The sequence below is a fragment of the Apteryx rowi genome, unplaced genomic scaffold (assembly GCF_003343035.1).
Source record: "Apteryx rowi isolate R43461 unplaced genomic scaffold, aptRow1 scaffold_65, whole genome shotgun sequence".
In the NCBI taxonomy this organism is placed as follows: Eukaryota; Metazoa; Chordata; class Aves; order Apterygiformes; family Apterygidae; genus Apteryx; species Apteryx rowi.
Genome location: NW_020450927.1, coordinates 2,172,435 through 2,193,010, shown reverse-complemented (window position 1 = coordinate 2,193,010; position 20,576 = coordinate 2,172,435). Strand labels below are relative to the sequence as shown.

Here is a 20,576-nt window from a genome sequence, read left to right as displayed (position 1 = left end):
CCTCATCACACTTCCAAGCCCAGTCCTACCAGCTGGGCACAATGCACCTCCTCCAGCCATCTCCTCAGCAATCAGGCCAGGCTAACATCAGACCCAGGGCAAATTTCCACTGACCGGCTGTCTGTGTAAAATCCTCTTAGGCTCCCCCTGGGCTGAGGGAAGAGTGACATTCCTTACCCTCTGCTGTGGTCGGCAGTGGCACTTTAGAAAGCACCAGGAAGGGGTAGAAAACCCCAGGGTGCCACGGGGGTGGTGGATGTCACTGTGGTGAGCAGAGGGAAGGTCTCCTCTAAGAATTAGGAATCTCCTGCTCCAATGCTGCCTTTTCCAGCTCACCCGCAGGATCCGGGACGGTTTGGCTCTCTGCCCTGCTGGTGGCAGTGCTGCCTGCCTGGACTAAACCTATTGCTACCATCCCACTGTCAGCTCCGCCAGCCTCTCCGCTTGCCCAGGCTCCCACGAAGGTCTTGGCAACAGACAATGAACACTTTAGCACTTCCCTCTCTGCAGTGTTTTGGGGAATAAAGATGAAGGCAGTCAAGGTCGTCCCCCCCCCCCCCAGCCTGGGCTCACTGGTTGAACACACAGCCCCACAGGGCCCTGGCCAGGCATGTCGACTGTCCTTCGGCAGGGAGCTCTGCGGGTGGCCAGGTGAGCCCAGGCGCTGTGCCAGGCGCTGCCGCCCTCCTCCTCCATCAGGGCTCCTGACAGCCTCCTGATGCACCAGGCAGAGCATTTGCAACTCAAGACACTGATGGCATCTGGTCCTGAATCTCAATTAAAGCAGGGTGGAGATGTTCAGTTTGGCCACGCTTCAAAGAGACCTCAATGGGGTAGCAGGGCCTAAATGAACAGGGTTTTGTTGGACACTTAGGGGCATCCCAAATCCTACAGGCTCTGTCTAGAGCTTACAGACCCTTCCCTGGAGCAAACCAACACCAGGACAAGTTACAATGGATATTAGCACCCTAGGAACAGAGGGAAGGGGAAAGCACCCYAAAGCCAGCTCCCTCGTGCCTTTTGATTCCTAGCGGCTGCAGAGGAAAAGTTGGACATGCAGAGCTCCCTGCTCTCATCTGGCCTGCTTCCAAATGGCAAAAACAAAGCATTTACAAGTTAAAAGACACCTACATCTTTTTGGGTTCCCATCTATCTTTACCATGTCTTTGCAATAAAAGCCCTGTTGTCCTCAGTAAAGACAAGGCGAGAGTCATCGCCAGGCAGTACCCTTTCCCTTCCACTCCCTCCCTGCCAGAAAATCACAAATACATTACTACCATCACTGGCATTAGCAGCAGCCATGGGAGGGGACTGGAGCCTTCCCAAGCATCATTCCCTTAGCAAGGCAATGGGATCCCGCCAGAGACGGATTCGACTGTAAAGAAATCACGCCAGCTCCAAGCTTTTACTGCTTCAAGCTGGTCTCTGCATCACACCACAAGCCATCACGGAAAGCAGTATGGTGGCTAAGGACCCACTGCGGCTGAGCTAACAGGCTGCTCTTCCCTACCAGACTGGGCTTCCTCAGATCCTGTGGTCTCAGCCCTGGACACGCTGGTTTGCACTGCTCAGGCCGGGAGGTGTTGAACACTCAGGCCTGGGGCATCACCCCCGGGAAAAGGGACGATCTTCTCTCTTACTACTTCGCCTTCTGGCATCTGCCAGCCAGGCAAAGCTGCTGACCAAAGCTAGATGCATTAAAACCGGTGGCCCCAAGCCCACRAGACGAGACATCCCAGCGCTGGCTGCGAGCACGGGAAACTGGAAACCGCAAAGCAGGGAGACGGCGGAGGCCAGCCCTGGCAGCTCAGCGCTGCCGTCTGCGGCAGGCAAGGTAGGAGCAGAGACGGGCTTCAAACTAGGTCTCTGGAGAGTGGGCCAGGAGGTGAAGCCAAAGCAAGCCTACAGGAGCTAGGATTTATTTAGCCTGGTAGGGAGAGGAGCCAGAGAGGATTCAGCCAAGGCATTTAAAAGGCCACTCAGTGAAATTAACGGTTGATAAATTAAAAACAAATCAAAAGGAAAGACCTTTGCAGCGCACAGGTCCCTCGTGGAGCTTGCTGCTGCGGGTTCAGGCCTCGGTACCGGCCGGTTGCAGGGGCTAAAAACGCAAAGCCGCGCGCTGCAGGCTGGCGGCACGGAGCGGGCAGATCTGCCTGTCAGCGCCCATGCTCACGGCCAACAGCTCTGGCGCGACGACGGGGACAGCAATGAAACATCCTGTCCGAGGCAGGGTGAAGCACCAGGCCAAATAACGAGCTCTGCCGTGCTCAAGAGGCCGGAGGAGTCCAGTTCACAGATGTTTTCTTCCAAGGCTCCATACAAATGGGGTTTTTATTTCACGGCTCCTGTGAAAGCCACACACTTTCTCCGCTTCCCACCAACAGCCACAAACTTCAGCTAATATGCAGAGTATAACATTTGGCCACAAGCCACCGGCCTATTTGGGGTCTTTTGTTTCATTTTCCTGAAAGTCTGCAAGCAATTAGCACAGGCTTAAAAGAAAACAGTGCTTTAGCCGGGCGGCTGCTGGGAGGAAGGCAGGTCCCCAGGCGCTAGGCACATTTGCCTAGATGAGAAGGGTGGGAACAGCGCGTGGCGAGGCTGGCTGTCAGCCCCTTCGCGTTTCACCCTGCTGAGCACCCCTCGCTCCCCGCCACTCCAGCCCTCCCCTACGCGCCAGGCGTTTACTACCTCCTCCTCCTCCCTCCTGCAGTCTCCAAAACACAACTATCCCACGGTGGGAACATCCAGGTGGGAAAATCCAAACTCCCCAAACACAGGACAGACCTAGCCCGTGGCATTAACGTGGGAGTCCTGCGTGGTAGTGGGCTGGGGGTCTCAAAACCATGTATAATGGCTCGACTCATCCCTAGGCTTCCTTCTTGGCTCAAACAGCTGGATCAAACATCTGGCTCCAGGTGCAGCACGAGGCCAAAGCTCATCTGTTACAGCCACACTGCCCCACCRCCTGGCTACGTCCCCGCTGCACCTCCTGCGAGCGTGTGCCACCCAGGCCGGCAGCGGGGACGGCGTCCGTGGGCCCTGCCATCACCGAGGGCTCAGTGTCTGCTCCCACCTACATGACCCCAGCATGGTCCTGAGGCCAACAGGCACCGCACTGCCCCAAAAGGGCCAGGYTGTGTGTTCCTGCTGCCATCGAATCACAGGGAAACAGGGGCAAAAGGGACCRTGAGGAGGGGTCTGCCCCATCCCCATGTATCACTCCCACCCCACAGCAGCATCTCTGACCTTCTCCAGGAGGGTCTGACCAGGGCTTTGCGACTCTGCCCACCAAGCAGGGTTTGCACCGCTGGCCTCAAACTGCTTCGCAGCAGTTTAACAGGGATAAGGAGAACACTCATTTCCAAGGCACTCRGACATCATTCCCTGCCCCAGCTTTTTCTCCTGAGACCAAAGCACCCCAGTTCTTTCCGTCTGCGGCCCTAGGCCGCTTCTGGCAACCCCAGGGCCCTCTGCTCAGCCCCTCCATGTGACCATGTCGAGTCCCCAAGCAAACTCCCACACAAGGAGGCAACACGGAGCCGGGCAGCACCCCACAAGCCCSCCACCTCACATCCCGGCACAGTTCCCTTCCCAGGGCAGCTAGACACCACTGAAGACTTGGCTTGCAATGCCCGGGAACGCCCTGCTCCACAGTGGGCTCCACGACACCCGCTGTCGTATGGATGCCCACACCCCCAGGGCAGGCAGCTCCCAGYGCCCACAAGGTCACCTGGGTCAAAAGTGACTTTCCAAATCCCACTGGCCCAGTTTTCCAAGGACCTGAGCCTGGATCATTATATGTCTGAAGCTATGTGAGGGCTCCAAGCCATCAGCACCACAAAAACAAGGACCCCCGTTTTCTCTATAACTCCAGATGTCCCAGGTCCCAATTTTGACAGTCCAAGCGTAAAGAAATCCCTTCAAGGGAGAGCTGAACTGGGTAAAACTAGCTAAACACAGGGGGAAATCCTATCTGCAGGGAAGTCGCACACTCCACCTCTCTGCCAAGTCAGCAAGCATCCTCCCAACTCAGACCTCGAGACCACTGGAAGATGCTCCATTACTTTGTTTCCTCTCTCATTAGGTGTCTAATTACATGAACTTCCAGCCACCCAAAATGCAGAGTAGCATTTGCATCCCTCTGAGTCCGGTAATGAAAGCCTGTCTCTCTCTAGCCTTYTCCTCCTCCTTCGTCTAGCTTCTCATGTAGGATCATTAGGGAGCCGATAAAAATAGGTTTTCTTATTGATTTATCTCCTTTATCCAATGCTCTCTCCCCTGAACAGTTGACTTGTTTCCTTAGCAACTCAGCTAATCCCAGCAATAGAGCGCACCTGCAGGATCCTCGTTTCCTTCMCAGTGCACTCAAGGAGGGGAAGGTACCCCGGCCCATCGTCCCCTGCCCTCCGAGCCAGCCCAGGGCAGGACATTGCTAGCTAACCCCACGTGTCGCGCTCCACCATGGGTCTTGCAAGAGCCCAAAGTGAGCACCGCAGCAATCAGCCCATCTCCMCTCCTGCCACCGCTTTCAACAGCAGTGCAAAAGCAGCAGGCGTCATGTCATGCAACAGTGGCGGCCAAGAACGCCAAACTCGCTGCATCCTACCCCAAGAGGAGCAGCAAGCCGAAGAGATGTGGCTTTGGGGGAGATGTCCATGCACTGATGGATCCTTGCTTCTAGCTGCAAGATCTTAATCTGACCCCCTTCTTCACCTCCCTCTGCCAGTCCCTTCCTCCCTCCTCACAGGGAAAAGGCTTTGGAGCTAAAAACAGATCCACCCAGAACATATTGCTAATGCAGAGAGTGTGCCCAGCTCCAAGCCCTGAAGATGGATTTATGATGCTAATGGTACATTGATGCAACCTCCCCAAGTGGCTGGATGTGAAATAAATCACTTCCTGGATCTGGATGAGGGCTGGGAGCTGTAGAGAGCCTCCTCYACCTCACCTCCCCACCTGAAGCTTTCTGCCCAGAAAGCCAGAGGACTGCTTCAGCATGTGTGCCTCCTCCCCACTTTTTAAACAGCGGGCAGGTGTGGAAGGAGCAGCAGAGACAGAGAAGGAGGCCACATGGGCATCTTCAAAGGGGTCCAACCTCTTGGAAAGTGTACCTTAAAGTGCCAGCGAGAACAGCAGGAATGATTCAACTCCTAGCCCTGTCTGCACCAGCCAGCCCTCAAAAGCTCAACACCTCCTTAGGTCTCTATTTTCCTTGAACCCTCGCTTTTACTCCAGGAGATGCTTCACTAAAAGACTTTAGCTACTCCCCAGATGTGATCAAGAGGGAAGTTCCTACATCTGCTCCTACATCTGCTGACTTCATCTTTCAGGCCCCAAACCCACCACAGCTGCCTGCCCAGCACAGAGCTTCCACACTCCTCCATCCAGGGCATGAGCATGAACAAAGACCATCTCTGCTACAACCCCTTCCCCAAGGACACCCCTACCCCATCCCCTCGGCTCCATACCCCATCAGGAAACCAGCCTCCTCCTCTACAAGGCTGTTTTGCAAGAAAAATCCAAAATGCCAAGTAGAGCAAAGAAGGTGAGCGGCCCTAATTCATCTCAGAGTTTCCCCAGACTCTGTCATCTGCCCTGCCTGTCCCCGGGGCTCTTCCCCCGGCAGATAAAGCTGTTCAGCATCCCGCAAACTGGAATTCACGCAACACCTCTCCTAAAACCGCCATGGAGCTGCGGCCCCGCTAGCTGGCTACCTGGCTTGGTGGTGGGAAGACAACTGGCTTCATTTCCAGAATTAGCGCTGCCAAGCCCTCGCCATCCCACACACGCCAATTGTCTTTGGGGAACCAAGCCGGCAAATAGCACGCCATTATCCCCAGCGCTGACAGTGCTCAGCGGACCCCCTACCCAAATGCATTATCCAGGCGTACGCTTCGAGCAAATCAGCCTCCACGCGCAGCAGCGGGATAGATTCGTATACCCAGATGACAGGCCTGATCCCACTCATCTGCGCCACGGAAGGAACCGCGAAGGTGCCCAGTTCAGACGCTTGCTCGAGGGGCGCCTGAGGGTGTAAGGTCCCCATCTCCCTGCAGAGACCCCTCTCTGAAGAGCACTCGCTGCAGGTGTAAATCCGGGAGCCTGGATGCTGCTTTCAGCCAGGCAGCAAGCCACAGCACCCCGAAAATACCCGGAGGGCTGCAGGGAAACACAACGGCTGCTGCTAGGGGGGCAGCTCTGCCCACCGCATACCTGCCCCGCGTCAACAGTGCCRGGGGTTCCTCCTTCTCCCCCACCTAGCCCTGCACTGAAAACTGGAAATCAAACCTCTCTCCTCTCATCCTTTTTGTCCTTTTTTTTTTTTATTATTTTTTTTTAAACAAAAAAGAACTGCATCATGTGATTTTCCTGCCTTAACATCAGTTTTTTAACTTTGGTTGCCACAGCAACAGGATGCAACTTGGTGTCACCATGGCAACAGCTGCCTCTGTTTAAATTCACCATCTGACAGGCAGCCTCTCCCTCTTCGGCTGTCAAAAAGATGGACCTGCCATTACACCTACTCGCCCCTCCCCAAAAAACATTTTAAAATCTGATGAATGAAGGGCACAGAAAGCAGCCTTGAAGGAAGAAAAAGGCGAGGAGTGATTTCCTTGGGCAGCACAAGGAGGAAGCTGCCCAAGGGCAGCACGATATGGTGYGGCTCTTCCCACAGGCAAGTGAGACCTCCAGAAATCTTGACTGGGCAAAAGCAAAGGGGCCAGAGAGGCTTCCCCAGGCACAGCACGATGCTCCGCTGTGGGCCTTCCCCCTGCTGGTGCAGCCAGCCCGGCGCTGGGGACACAGCCTGGCGCACGGAGCTAGGGCAGGGCACATCGCTGCCACCGTCCTTGGCGGCGGTGCCAAAGCAGCGTCAGAGATGTGTGGGGTGTGATTCACCGCGGGGGTTGCCACTCGCACCCAGAGAGCTGGCACGTGGGGTGTACGAGGTGCAGAAGCACAAATCACTCCCAGGACACGGCAGGGATGAGTCACCCTTCCCTCAGGATCGGGGTGGGTGCTGCTGTGACACAGCCACAACCACATACCCACCTAAGAAAAACTCTGGGTGCTGAGAGGTCAYGTTAGAAAGAGCAGCGCAAGCACAGAGAAAAGCTTCGGGGCAGCCAGCGACAACTCAGACAACTCTACCCTGGGGCAAGAGGAGTGCAAGCAGGTCACTGCCTGCAGCTCGGCCACCTTCCCTTGGGCAAACACCACCTCCTGACACCTCTGGGCCACGCAGGCTCCCCTCCACAGCCACACTTGTCCCGGCCAGGCCATGCGTTGCAGTTAGACCCCTTCCTGGCTTCTGCTTGCTCTTAGAGCAAACGCAAATGTGTCCTCTGTATGCGCATGGCCATGAAGAAGTGGAAGCCATCACAAGCAAAACAATTCAGACACACGTGGCTGCGCTTCCCACCAAGTGAATGCATGAATCCCACCCTGGCCGCAAAGAATGGATGTGAGGCTGAAACACCCTCCAGCTTTGCCAGGACATTCTGCCTTGCCTGGATATCCCGAACTGGTGGAAGAGGAACTGGAGATAAGCAGGCACTGCTCCCATATACGTGGCACTTTGCAAACACCCCTGCTGCTCTCAGCCRGGCCAGCTTTCAACTTACTACTCAAAGCAGCTGAGATAGGACAAAATCCTCGCTGTAGAGAAGGGAAAGGTTCCCAGAAGGCTGATGGATATCCCTTCTCCCTTCCAAACTAGGTGGACAGGTATGAGTGGCACGTATGTGTCTGCAACAGAAGGCTGTCCTTGGGGACAAAGCCAGAACCACACAAGGTCATCTAGCCTTCCTGGAGCAGGAGAGGGATCTTATCCAGGTCAAATGTGATTAAGCAGATGAAGAACTAAGCAGATCTAGATGAGCTGCAGCCCATCTCATGTGCTAACTGAATTGTAGCTTTCCAGGCAGCCAAACAAATGAAATCAGGGCTGGAAGCCTGGCCATCAGCTGCTGATCCCTCAGCAGAGTAAGAGCAGGCAGGAACAAGGCTTTGTTTCGGAGAAGAGAAGGAGAAGAGAAGGAGAAGAGAAGGAGAAGAGAAGGAGAAGAGAAGGAGAAGAGAAGGAGAAGAGAAGGAGAAGAGAAGGAGAAGAGAAGGAGAAGAGAAGGAGAAGAGAAGGAGAAGAGAAGGAGAAGAGAAGGAGAAGAGAAGGAGAGAAGAGCTGCCGTTCCTACAGCCAAAATAACAGCTGTCTCCTGCCTCATATTTTGAGCATGAACAGTAAAAAGAGCAGCTCCACCAAAGGTAACAAAGCAGGTTTTCCAGTGTGAAATTCTGCAAAGACTAGATCTCTACAGGAAGATGAATTCCAATCCCATCTTCTCGTATTTCTCCTCCCTCCCCTACATACATCATCCCTATTTACACTGAGAAGCCAAACTGCAGAGGCTGCTCGTTATAATTATACATTTACCCAGCAGATATACAGGCCTGAATCACCAGTTATTTTTAGCCCTATTACCTAGTCAACTGGAGCTGGATGAAGAAGAGCCTCCACTCCTCCCCTAGTTCCATCCCAGCTCCCAGCTATGTTGGCTTCCCTCAGTGTCATGCCTACTCCAACCAGCAGCACTGACATCGGCAGGCCTCCCTTCTAAGGCCAGCGACTCTTGTTGACTGTGGCCGAGATCCAAAACTCACCTCCACAAACCACTCTCATCACAGCCCAGAAACGATGCTAGGCTTCACACTGTGGGCTCTGGTCCAGACGGCTGAGATGCTCACAAAATTCCCTGGCCCTGCCGAAAGGCACTCACAGCTTGTGCCAGGCTACAATTACAAGGAACAGAACAACTTGCCTGGCCAACTTTACCAATAACAGCCTACAATGACAGCGCTCCCTCTTTAGGGGACCTTGCTATGAGGCTAGTATTGCCTGAAGTTACGCCGCTTTGAGCTCATCAGTCTCTGAAGCAACAGAATAACTAGCCTGGCATTTCAGACATCTTGTAGCGCAAGATGAGGTTGCACTGAGGTCTCCTCCACCAGAAGACTCGCCCAGCCTTACACAAAGAAAGATTACTCTGCCTTTCCCCGGCAGAAATGATCAGCTTCTAAAGGTCTTTCAATTCCTTTTTTCAACACTTCATCCAATCAGTACAGACTCATCACCAAATAGCCTTGTCCATATGCAAGACCTTGAGAGCTCAAGGTGAAGGGCTGCTGTACAGAAGAGCTACACAAAAGCTCCAGGGCAGATGAGYTTCTTGGAAAGAGAAGGCACTCACGCGTGGGAGTGGACACAGAGCCTCAGCTCCTGTTCCTGGAGCAGACCCGGGTATAACATTTGCACAGGAATATGTCACTTCTTTTGGAAAGAATGAGCCAATCTTTCTCATGCATTGCAAATTACAGGAAAGAATAATGCTGTGGGATTTTTACAGCGTGGTAGCGAAGCACTAGTCTCTAGGAGACAGAGGCTGTTTTAGATGATATATCATGCAGTACTACACCAGCACGGGACCCTGGCCCACACTGGAAAAGCTGGGCCATCAGCAACACACCAACTAGTTATTGTTTTAAATAAAAGCTGAACAGCGAGGGCCCACCCACACCTCACTGAAAAAGCACATGAATAATTTGGCATATTCTGGAAAACAAGACATGTTGGTCTTGCGAATGCCCTGCATTGCTCTGAGCAGAGCTGCCTGTGCGTTTCTGAGGCTAGCTACCCACGTTGCTGCACTGACACTCCTGCAGGCTGCACACCAAGCAGGAGCACAAGCGCTGTCGGGGGGGGGGAAGATTTAAGCATGCCACGAGGGATTTAGCAAACCAGCTCCCCCCAAACTGTTCCCTCCCCCAGGCACACAGTCAGCTCCCTGAGGGTCCTCTGTGGTGCCCTAGGCAAGACCAGCCCCTGCTTAGCAAAGGCTTGACCCCGATGTGCCAGAGCTACAGGGGGGCCTCAGCGTCGGCAGGATGACATTCCCGATGATGTTTAACACCACAAATGACCAATCCCATGAGCCCCTACCTGTTGCACCAGACAAGTGCATTTCTGCTTTGAACGGGGGCAAGTTCTCCTGTGCCCAGCGCAGGAGCCAACAAGTTCACCAACAAGTTGCAGGGAGAGAAAACAACAGCAAGAGCTGCATGTAATCACCACTGCAGAACACCGTTTGGAAACAGCCCTAAAGCCAAAGCATGGCCACACTGAAGTTTTCAGGCTTGTGTCTTTACAGGGCCAAAGCCCAGGAGGGTCTTGGGGGCCAGCCTGAACCCAGGCTGACGGGAGGACATGAGCTGCCAGCGGCGAGGAGCATGCTGCAGTGCTGGGCACCAAGACCTGGATGCAGTGACAGCTCTGCTGCCTGGGGGCACCTGCAGGGTAGGGGGGAAAAGAACTGGAGTTTGGGGGAGCGGGGGGGTGGTTTGAAAGGATGGAGGAGTGGGGTGGGGGGAAATCTGGTGATCTGGTCTTTCCACCCAGCCCTAGGCGGGGGTTCCCCCTTTACGACTCTGTAGGATAAAACATGGTCCCTTGAGTTAGACCCCCCCAAAGGGCTACGGGGGAAAGTCAGATTTTCAACATCTTTCCCTCTGCCATATAGAGTGGGAAGCTGGTCCCCAAGGCTGCTGGCGGAGGGGACAGAGGCTGGAGGTGAGGATGGCTGTGCCCCTGCCAGGAGTGATCAGGAGCCGGCAGGGCAAAGGGGACACACAGGCACCTGCAGGAGGGGAGGAAAGCCACCGTAGCAGCGTCCAGAGACTTGCAGGCTCCCAAGGGCTCCGTCGCCATCAGGGTGGTGGGCTCTACAGAGGGGGAGAGTGGCGGGGGGAACTCCAGCAAGACATCGAGACACCAAGAAAAGGCCACAGCCCCCAGCCACATGGACRTGGGGTCAGAGAAGGGTACCCTAAAGCATACAGGACCAGCCCAGGATCAGAGACCTGCTCAGCATCTCCCTCCTTCCCTGGCCACCGGGAAGGGGGCTTCCAAATCCAAGTCTCAGGAGGAGCTCGGGTCCCCCAGGTGGGCTCCCTGCAGGGGCAGCGGGCTCAGCTCCCCRCCACGCTCCGAGCAGGGGAAGGAAGGAGGAGAGCAAGCACCAGAGAGAGGCGAGGGGCAGGGGAGGAGGAGAGCATCCCTGGAGGGGATGGGATGCCAGGGCACCCTTCTCCGCACGCTGGAAGGAGAGCAGAAGGCAGGCGCTTACCTGCCAGCTAGTGCCACACGCGCACGTCCAGGAAGGCCACCGAGGCAAATCCGGGCGCGGGGAGCAAGGGGGGATAGCGAGGGGCGCAGAAAGGATATGGCCAGTCGATGAGCTTCTTRGCGTATTTCCTGACTATGTTCTCTTCCCCAAAGAGGAACAACGATCTGTTGACAGTGAAGCAGTTCTGCCGGACAGGGATGGGGTTGTACAGAGCCATAGTCCGGGCTCTCTGCGCTTTGGTTTGCTTGAAGGCTCCCGGGGTGCCTCCCGCAGGGGCAGGAGGTCCTTGCCGGCTCCTGTTCTGGTCGGAGCCTCCATCTCCGGAGCCCAGCCTGCCAGCCACCGCCTCCCCAAAGCGAGCCATCCTGGAAGAAAACACACAGGTGAGCCGAAGCAGCAGCACCGAGGCRGCGAGGGAGACGAGGGAGGGGGGCTACGGGGCGCAGTCCCAACCACAGCCCCCTCCTCCTCTCCCGCTGATGCTCAGCTCCGTCTCTCCTCCATCCCTCCGGGGGAGTGCGGGCGCCCAGGCGGAGCGCGCAGCAGAGGTGGCAGCGCACCGCACCGGCTCAGCGTCTCCGGCGTGGCACGCGCCGCCTGCCCGCCCGGCGAGCGGGCGCCGGGAGAGGGCAGGGAGCCGTCCCGGCAGGTCCCAGCGCGCTGAGCGAGGCCACGCCGGCTCAGTCCCTAAGCAGCCCGGGCACCTTCCACCGCGAAGCAAGGGGTTAAAATCAGCCACATCCTTCCCACCGCTCTGCCTGGAAGCCCAAACCAGCCTCCTTTTAACCCCCCCGAGCAAGGCGAGCCCAAGGATCGTCTGCCGGCAGAGCTCAGGCAGGGAAAGGGCTGCGATCCAAGTCCTTCCATCTGCCCCTTGCAAAGGAAAAGGCAATTTGGTACAGCACCCAGCGGAGCCGAGGGGCGGCCGGGGGAACAGGTTGCAGCGCGGTCCAGCCTAGTTGGAGCGAAGTGTCCAACTTCCTCCTCGCGCCTCCATCTTCGGCAGCCCGCGGGAGGGCGGCCCGCGCGCTCCCGGGCCAGCGGCGCCGAGGCACGCACCTGCCGCGGCGGGCACGCTCAGCCCCCGGCCGCCAGCGCGGGCGCGCAGGCAGCGCCGGCTTCCCGCAGGAGCCGCCCGCGGAACTAGAGGCTGCCGCGCCTCTGCAGCTCGGGCAGCGCTCGCTTTAACGAAGCCGGCCGCAACACACGCGCACGCACGCACACACACACACACACACAGAGAGACGCGCGCGCACGCTCGGCGAGCACGGGAGCGGCTGCAAGGGAAAGTCAAAGGCAAGGGGAGGGTCCGAAGGGAACAAAGGCAGTGGGGGAGCCCCCGCAAGCAGCCCCTTCCCCGGCTCTCGAGGGCTGTCCAGCCGACCGGCGCTCCTAGGTGAGTGGCTACCGCTGGAAAGCGGGGCGGGGAGGCAAAGCGGGGGCACTGCCTCCCCCCCCTGGCTTGCAGGGAAGGGGAGATGCTCGCCCCCACGTCGCCCCACGCCGGGCCTTTCTCCGGCCACATGCACGGTCCCCTCCCCGCCTCCGCGCTCTGGGGAACTTCGGGGCTCCCTGCCGGAGCCGCCCTAATGCCGGGCGCTGCCTGGGGAGAGCCCTCCTGCTCGCTTGCATACAGATAAGCCTCCTTCAGCCCTGGCTTGCTACTTTCTTTTTGATGCCTGATTTTGGCCAGAAGGAAAAACAGCTCATCAGAGGCAACAGACCGGGCTGGATTTGTCCCCACCGCGGCCCTGAACCCCTGACAAAGGCCAGGACACGCTGCCACGGCCACCAGCCCCAGGGACAGGCTCCCCCGAGCCACCCCTCTGCAAAGCTGGGGCAGAGGACCAGGACTTTGCTAGCGCTGCACCCTTCCCTCCGGGTGCACGCGGGTGCTGAGGTGGCTCAGGGACACGCTAGGGTCCCCCAGGCTGTGCCGAGCTCCCAGCGCTCAGTGCCTTTCCCTGCGCCCTTTGGGAGAACCTGTCCCCTCCCGGACACGCGCAGGGGACGGAGGGACATGCCGGAGGGCTCGCAGCTCCCAAGGGAGGTAGCCTGGGTTCCCGGTACCCAAAAGGCAGGGGCTGGCCCCCTCTCAGCACACCCATGCGCCCCCCAGGCTGCRCCCGCAGGAGCTCCCGGCCCATCCGTTCGACCCAGCCTCTGGCGAGCTCTCCAGGCCCTATGGCCCTTGCTGCTTGCCCTTTCCACAGGGCAGCACCACCTGCAGCTCCAGCTGGCCGCAGAAGACCCCCCACGGGCCCTGCGGTGTCAGGCCGCAGGCGATGAAGGGCAACGCTCTTCCCTGGCCCACCCTGACAGCAGCAACCTGTCTGCAAGCACAGCACAGCACAGCCCAGCCCCAGGCCCCACAGCTGCTGGGCAGTGGCCTCCAACACTTGACATTACTCAAAAAACCAAGCCCTTAACCATGTAAATAGTAACTCATTTGGGCAAGGGCTGTTCCCCCCACGCAGTCTGACAGCACCCAGCAGCCTTCCCCACTCCCTGGCAAGCCCTGGCTTGCTTCTTGGACATTGCTTGGAGCCCTCGGACCAGCTGGGTGAGGAGCACAAAGGATCAGGCTCCTTCCAGTRGGACAACAGAGGAATATTTGTAAAAAGGTTGTGGGATGATTCCCTCCAAGCTCAGCCAGACACCAAGAGCCCACCAGCTCCAAGACACCCAGCTGCAGGGTCTCTCATTGCCTTTGCTGCTCTGCAAAGCCTCAAAGCAGATAAGGGTATAACTGRGGGTTTCAGTAAACCCCACCAGCTAGGCCACCACGGTGCTGCAGCGAGTTGCGGAGCAGATCCCTGCATGGCAGAGGTCAGGGRGACCCAGGGACTTTGGTCTCAAAAACACCAAACTTTGAACTTCGATCTGGTCTACGAGGTTTCTCAGCGAGCACAGCCCTGAGCTCCAAGCACCCACACAGCCGGTCAGACCGCCACCGAGGTGAGCAGCGACAGGCTCGGGATGGGGCCCRCAGCGTGCTCCACCCTCGGCATGAGCAGAGACGTTTTGGGTTTTCTTCCTGCTAACGATGGGCGGTGGAGAGGACATGCTGGCCACCGACTAATTACAGCACCATCGATTCATTCCAGGCAGGATGCTGCCCTAAACGAATCAATTACGAGTCGCGGGGCCTTCCCTTTGCCTCCTCTTCCCCACCAGCCCCATATTCCTACCTTTCCCACCCGTTAAGCCTCCGTTAATTAAGCCTGGAGCCTGGCGTGTCACCAGGTAAAAATCCTCAGCCCAGCAAAGCTCCCAGCTCAGCTCAGCCCCGGCTCTGGAAATTGCTGCAGCCCTCCAAGCCTTTTCCAAGTCGCACCAGGGCTGCACCGTTCACCTGAACCTACAGCCAAGTATCTCCCCAGGCATCGCTGCCTGGGCTCTGGCCATCGTCCTCCCCACCCTGCTACGGCCCTGCCCGGCTCAGGGGCACCACGGCAGGCTCCTGCCGCGGGAGAGGCGCGAGGGGTCGAGGCCGGGCAAGGAGGACGCRGCATTTCTCCTCCCTCCTCGAAACAAGGACGCGCGTCTTACCTGGACGCCTTCGCTTCTGGGGTAGCGGGGTTTGCTCTCTTCTCTGGTTTGTATTCGCTGCTGCAAGCACAGCACAGGCTGACCCAGCTGCGAGCCTCTCCCCTGCTCAGCCAGTGTTAAAGGATGGGATATTTATGAGAGAAGATTGAAAGCAAAAAAGTCCCAGCTATGCCAAGAGATGCAGGCTCTGTTTCCCAGGATGTTTATTGCCATTCTCATCCTGACCCTCACCCCAGCACGCTGGGATCCGTGAGTCAGGGAGAAGCGTGCCTGATGCGTACATGATTCAACACGGCAAAGAAATTCAGAGYCAGCTATGTTTTCTTGTGAACAAAGGAAATCCAAGACGATGGGACAGTTGGGACAGGAAGGTGCTTGGGTGGATCTGCCTTTTACAGGGGAGGGCTAATTCCCCTCCTTGTGCCGGGCTGGAGCAGCGCAGTACGGGAACACAGGTCCGCTCCTTGCTTTCTCCCCCCAGCCAGGCCAATACCCCGTTCAGCGAGGCCAGTCCCACACCACTGGTGGCAATGGAAACGGGCTACTGCTTCTCGGAGCGGGGCCTGGAGCCAGAGTTGTCACCAGCGGCTGCAATGCCGGGGCGCTTCACGCACTACTGCAGCCTTTCTAGCAACGCAGCCAGAGAAACCAGAGTCGGGGAGATGTGATTTGCTCCAAGCCTCACCAGGCTGCAAAGCCACGTGCATCCCACCACATTAAACCCTCCGCACTCTCCACCGCCCCAGGGCTTTCCAGCATCCTCACAGTTGCACAAGGCAAGAGGTGGTCCTTGCCACCTCTCCATAAATCCAGACAGGCTGGCATGCCTCTGAAAACGTTTCTCACCGTGCCAGGATTGCCATCTAGCGGTTATTTGCGTTTCACTGCAGTCCAAACGGCTGTATGCAATCAGTGCAATGCACGAATATCTCCCCTCCACGTGGGCCCCACATCAGTGCATGTAGCTAGGGCCAAAAGCATGCAGTGCTTCCCTGCTGCTGCAAACAAGCAATCCTCAGTCACAGAAATTYGCTTTCCCCAGCTGGAATCAGGGTATTTTAATCCAACCCCCCTGCCTGCCCTTCCCATAGGCTTCAAGGTGTTTTGAATGAGGCTTGATGGACCAGAGTCACACAAAGCCACCATGTATCTACAGCAATCCTTTGTGCATCTACTGCAATCCTTTGCATGGCTCTTCCCTTGCACGCAGGAAGCCCATCACACAAGGCAGCCACCTGGTGCTGCACCCAGCTCACAGGGACCCTAAACCACCCAAACCCTCCCACCTGCTTGCTAGGTACAAGCTCAGGGGGGACCAAAGGGAAGAGCRAGCCTGAGAAGCTCCCCAAAGGATTGGCAATATCATTAAGCGCATCCTCTGCCCAGCCCCAGTTTGCTCAGCAGGTTTAAGCTGAAGGCTGCCTCATCTCAGAGTCTCATGCAGGGGAGAGATTGCTAATACAGCCCAGACAGACACGCTTTGCAGCCCAGAGGGCCTGGGGAACAGGGGCAGGCTCTGCTTTGGTGATTGATGATATTCCCAGCCTCTCTGATGGGCTGCACTCATTAGAAAGTGGCTTTTGGCATCCTGCCTTTTTTTTTTTTTTTTAAATAATGCTTTAGCCATACTGAAAAAAATAGGATCAAATGAGAACAGTCTACAGTGCTCCAGCCATATTTCAAGTGGGGACTGGGTAACTCTGACTCAGAAGCATGTTTATAACTATACAGGAATAGAAGTTTTTTCCAGGAACAAATTTATTACCTGCAGGATTAGGAAAAAGAACGTGTTTCCCACTTGCAAAGGGGAAGCCGAGCCTGCCAGGCAGACTGCCTCTGCAGCGGGGAGGCCCAGGGCCCCTGGTGCAGCGTGGCTCGCGGGAGGCCAGGAAAGCTGGGATGCTGGTGGAGCAGGTCCGAGCAGCCCAAGGATGGTATCTCCAGAGGAGGGTACTGCTCTCGGCAGCGGGGACCGGACCCTCCTCCCCCTGGCACTGCCCTGGGCGGTTTTGCCAGCACCGCCGCAGCCAAGCAGAGGCAGCGGCTTCTTCTGCACCCAAAGCTGACGCACAGCTATTGGGACAAGCCTGCAGAAGGGACAAGCCAAAGCAGCCTTTTCTGGCCAGATCCTCAGCTGAAGCRAACCCAAAAGCACTCCTGGACCGTGGGCGCAGGGCTCTGCTCCCCGTCTCTGCTCTGACGAGGCACGACACTCCCCACCGCAGAAAACGTGCCAACGCCATCTCCTCCCTGGAGGATTAACGCTCGCCCAATCCAGCCCAGGCCAGGTATTTCCTTTCCGCTGTCAGCTCACTAGCGCTCTTTTTTTGGTAACGGTACTTCCCACACCCCGCTCACCCCCAGGACCGCCTGCCTCGTTAGGAGACTTGCCTTTCTCAGTGCTAACGACTGAGACGCAGCAGCGTCTTGGATAAGTTCCTGGACACGTCACCCAGGCAAGCCTGAGGAGCTGCCTTCTCCGGGCCAGCAGCATGGTGCACGCACGGAGAAATCAGGCAGCTGAAAGACTGGAGAAAGCCAGGAAATTTCACACCACACTATAAATTATGCATCCAAATTTAAGTAAGTGCCACTACTCCACCAAACTCCTTTARGTCATTCACATTAAACAGCCGTGCCAGGTGTCACAAAGCAGCAGCAGGAGAAAAGCTTTAAACTGCTTTAAGTTAAAAGTATAATTTGCTGCATAATGGCATAAAACACACCAATAGTCATGAACACTGCTGCTTTTAATCAGAAACCCAGGAGCCCAACATCTGATCTCAACATCTTCAAAATCAATGGGCTAAAAATCCTGTAAAGACATCTTYCCCAGGGTGGAAGAATAACCCTTGGAAAGCAAGTTTCAATTGCCTGCTCTTCCCCCCCAAGCTCTTGCAAGCAGGACAGGGGATGAGGAAGGGGCAGCACCTCCACAGCCCTTGCCCGCAGCAGCCTGCCCCCAGCGCTGCTGTTTGGGGTGGACAGCACAGCCTTCATATCTAAAAGATGCACTCTGCAAGCGTTTGGTTGAGAGAATCAGAATTTTTTTTTAATGTTTGCCAGTTCTCAGCTGTCAAGCAAGATTCTTGCATGGCAACACAAGCGTGACGCAAAAAGGTTGGTCTCCGCTGGTCTCACGTGATGACCCTGAACCCAGGCTGTTCCCCAGCACCCCGCAGACACGCCAGTCCCCAGCACTTACAGAGGTGACATGCCAGAGCTGACTGTGCTTTTCAGCTATGTTTTTTCAGGCCGCTCCAGGAGAGCCCGCAGGCAAACCTGTGTGCCTCCATCTCTTCCTCCACCCCCCTGCCACGGCACTTGCTTGCACACAGGCTTCCCGGTGGCTGATCTGTTGTGACAGCCATCCTCACGAGCAAAGGAGAGACATGCTAAGGTCTCTCCACAAGTCAGGCAAAACATCAGAACAGGGATCAGGCGCTATATATAACCTGCTTTTTGTGCTCACCCCTACATGCTCTTCAGTGCAGTGCACTGGCTTGGAAGGGATATATGTACATATTTTTTAAACTCCTCCCAGACTTCTTGAAGAGGCCAACAGGGTCCAAATACAGCACAAAGCCCCGAAGTGGGGTGGTCCCCCACACTGCGTTGCTGTGCGACTGGAGCATCTCATCCATCAGAGCCTCCAATAAAACAGGCAGATGCCGCATCTTCAATCAAAGGGTGATTCAGCAACCAAATGATCATGAGCTGAAAGAATGGGAAGAGGTTTATGGGGCAGCCAAAAAACCTATGGTTCTGGGCATTTATGGGAACACAGTTGGGACATGCTTCCCACCCAGAAATGGTCAAGGGAGTCGCTTTTAGTGTTTAGCCTCACTCTGCTACAAGCAACCTCTGTTTCCAGCATCAGGCTGTGCTCACCAACCTCCCCGCAGACTTTTTAGTCCTTTGGGCTCTCCTGAAAGCCCAAACCAAACCCAACAGCACTAGAAGTGAGCGGGGCCTTACTTATGCTGAGCACGAAGCCAGCTCGAGCAGGGCCTGTATGGGATTTTAATAGAAGCTTCTCTCATGTTATGCTCTTACCCTTCCAGCATATAAAATATAGATAGCAGGGGGAAATAGGAAATTCAAAGCTCTGCTCATCTCGGGGCCGAGGGGACTGTTTATAGCTTTCCTGCTCAGCACGCCGCCCCGTAGCTGTATCCGCTGCCGCACAAGGTTTGCTGACAACTCAGGCGAGACTGCATCTGCCCCGACCCATCGCAGCCAGGGACCGGGGCAGCAAAGGGGGCATCACTTCACACCGCTCGTGCCTGCACTGCGGGATGCCCGTCACGCATTCGGAGAAAGGARAGCGCCCTCCTCGCGTGCCGGCCCCGGTACGCTGGCGGGGAGCATGCAGGAGGCCCCCAAATTGCCACCGCTTTGCATTCTGCTGGGACCATCCGCTGCCCGGCTCCTCGGCAGCGCCCTCCCCTCTCCATCTGGGTCACCCTCGGTCCCGGGAATCGCTGCCAGCCTGGGGCACGCGGGCAGCTCCCGAGCTCGCCGCTCTCGCCCCGTCCTGCCTGCAGCGACCCACACGAGGAGGAAAGCTCCCTGCCCCTTCCCAACAAAACCCTCCACGCCAAACGCCGTCGCTCCTCAGGCTGCTTCTCTCGCCTTAGGCTAGGAGGCTTCGCAGCTCAGCTGAAGAGGCCCAGAATAATCACCCATTAATAAAGTGCCTGGAGTGCCCTGCTGCTTTATTTAGCCTGGCAAGGCAGTCGCTAATTGGCATTCGCAGCCACATCCCCGCTGCTCCCGGTGGCGCACGGCAGTCCCACCTCCCGGAGAAAGCTCTCCCCGCCAGCCCCTGCGTCTCCGCTGCGTTAGGGAAGTCCCATCCCTGTGTCCCGTCCTCCGAGGCGCTGCGTGACGGGCCTGCGAAGGGCCGGGGCCACCACCTCCTGCCCGCAGCCCCACGCGGGCAGGCAGCCTGCGCCTGCAGCCGCCACGCCAGCGTCCCTTGCGCCCCACCTGCTCTCAGCTGGGCACCACACTCCCAGAAAGACAGGCCGACTAGAGAGGGTCCAAAGGCAAAAATTAGGGAGATTGGATATCTCAAAGCCACCTGCCACTGAAAGGAGCAGGGTTGGGCAGCCTAGAGAGAGGCAGCCAAGGAAAATTAATTTGCAACAGGAAGAGATGCCTGGTCCCACTGAGGAAGGTGCCCCAGGTGTGTGGGGCCACCCAGCACCACGTGTGAGTGGGGACAAGGAAACAGCTCAGAGCAGACAGCCCCACGGCCAGCCTTAGATGCTCAGTGGGAGAAAGTTTATTTCTAGACCAAAGGGCTGGATAGGGATTGAAAAATGCACCGTTTCAGCCTCTGTGCTACCCAGAACAGGAAACCCCATACTTTCTCCATCAACATCCTCATGCCCCACTTTGCCAAGCAATGTTATCTTCTGCCAAAGCCAGCAAGAGATTTTCTTCTTCTCAGATCTCCTCTTTCTCCTCCCAAAAGGCAGGCGAGCTTTTGGCTCCCCATGCCCGAGAATCGCACCGCAGTCTCTTTGATCCTCCATCTGCCTCACACAGAAACACAGCAACCGAGATACCAGCAAGCAGGAAGACAGAGGTGTCTCCTGCCTTTGGGCTGTAAATAACCTCAGCGATAAAACAAAAGCACACATTTAGACCAGAAAACCACAAATCCCATCCTCAATGTAATGAAACCAAACTCACAGGCTTAGCTTTCCCAGAAGCAACCGTGCTTGTCTGCTAGCAAACAGGGCRGCTACAGTAAAAATTACATTGTCAGGACAAAAGCCAGGAAGAGATGGAGCTGTTGAAGTTTTCCTGCAAGTCTGAACTTCCAYT

General features: G+C 56.6%; 1 protein-coding gene across 3 annotated transcripts in view; it reads right to left on the bottom strand.

Annotated features, from left to right (window-relative positions):
• Positions 1–11,550, bottom strand: part of CACNA1E (calcium voltage-gated channel subunit alpha1 E) — a 117,579-nt gene extending 106,029 nt beyond the window's left edge. For all 3 annotated transcript variants that reach the window (XM_026084678.1, XM_026084679.1, XM_026084680.1), the window contains exon 1: positions 11,285–11,550. In XM_026084678.1, the coding sequence (XP_025940463.1) occupies positions 11,285–11,550 (266 nt within the window). The remainder of the gene's footprint in view (positions 1–11,284) is intronic.
• Positions 11,551–20,576: the final 9,026 nt, after the last annotated feature.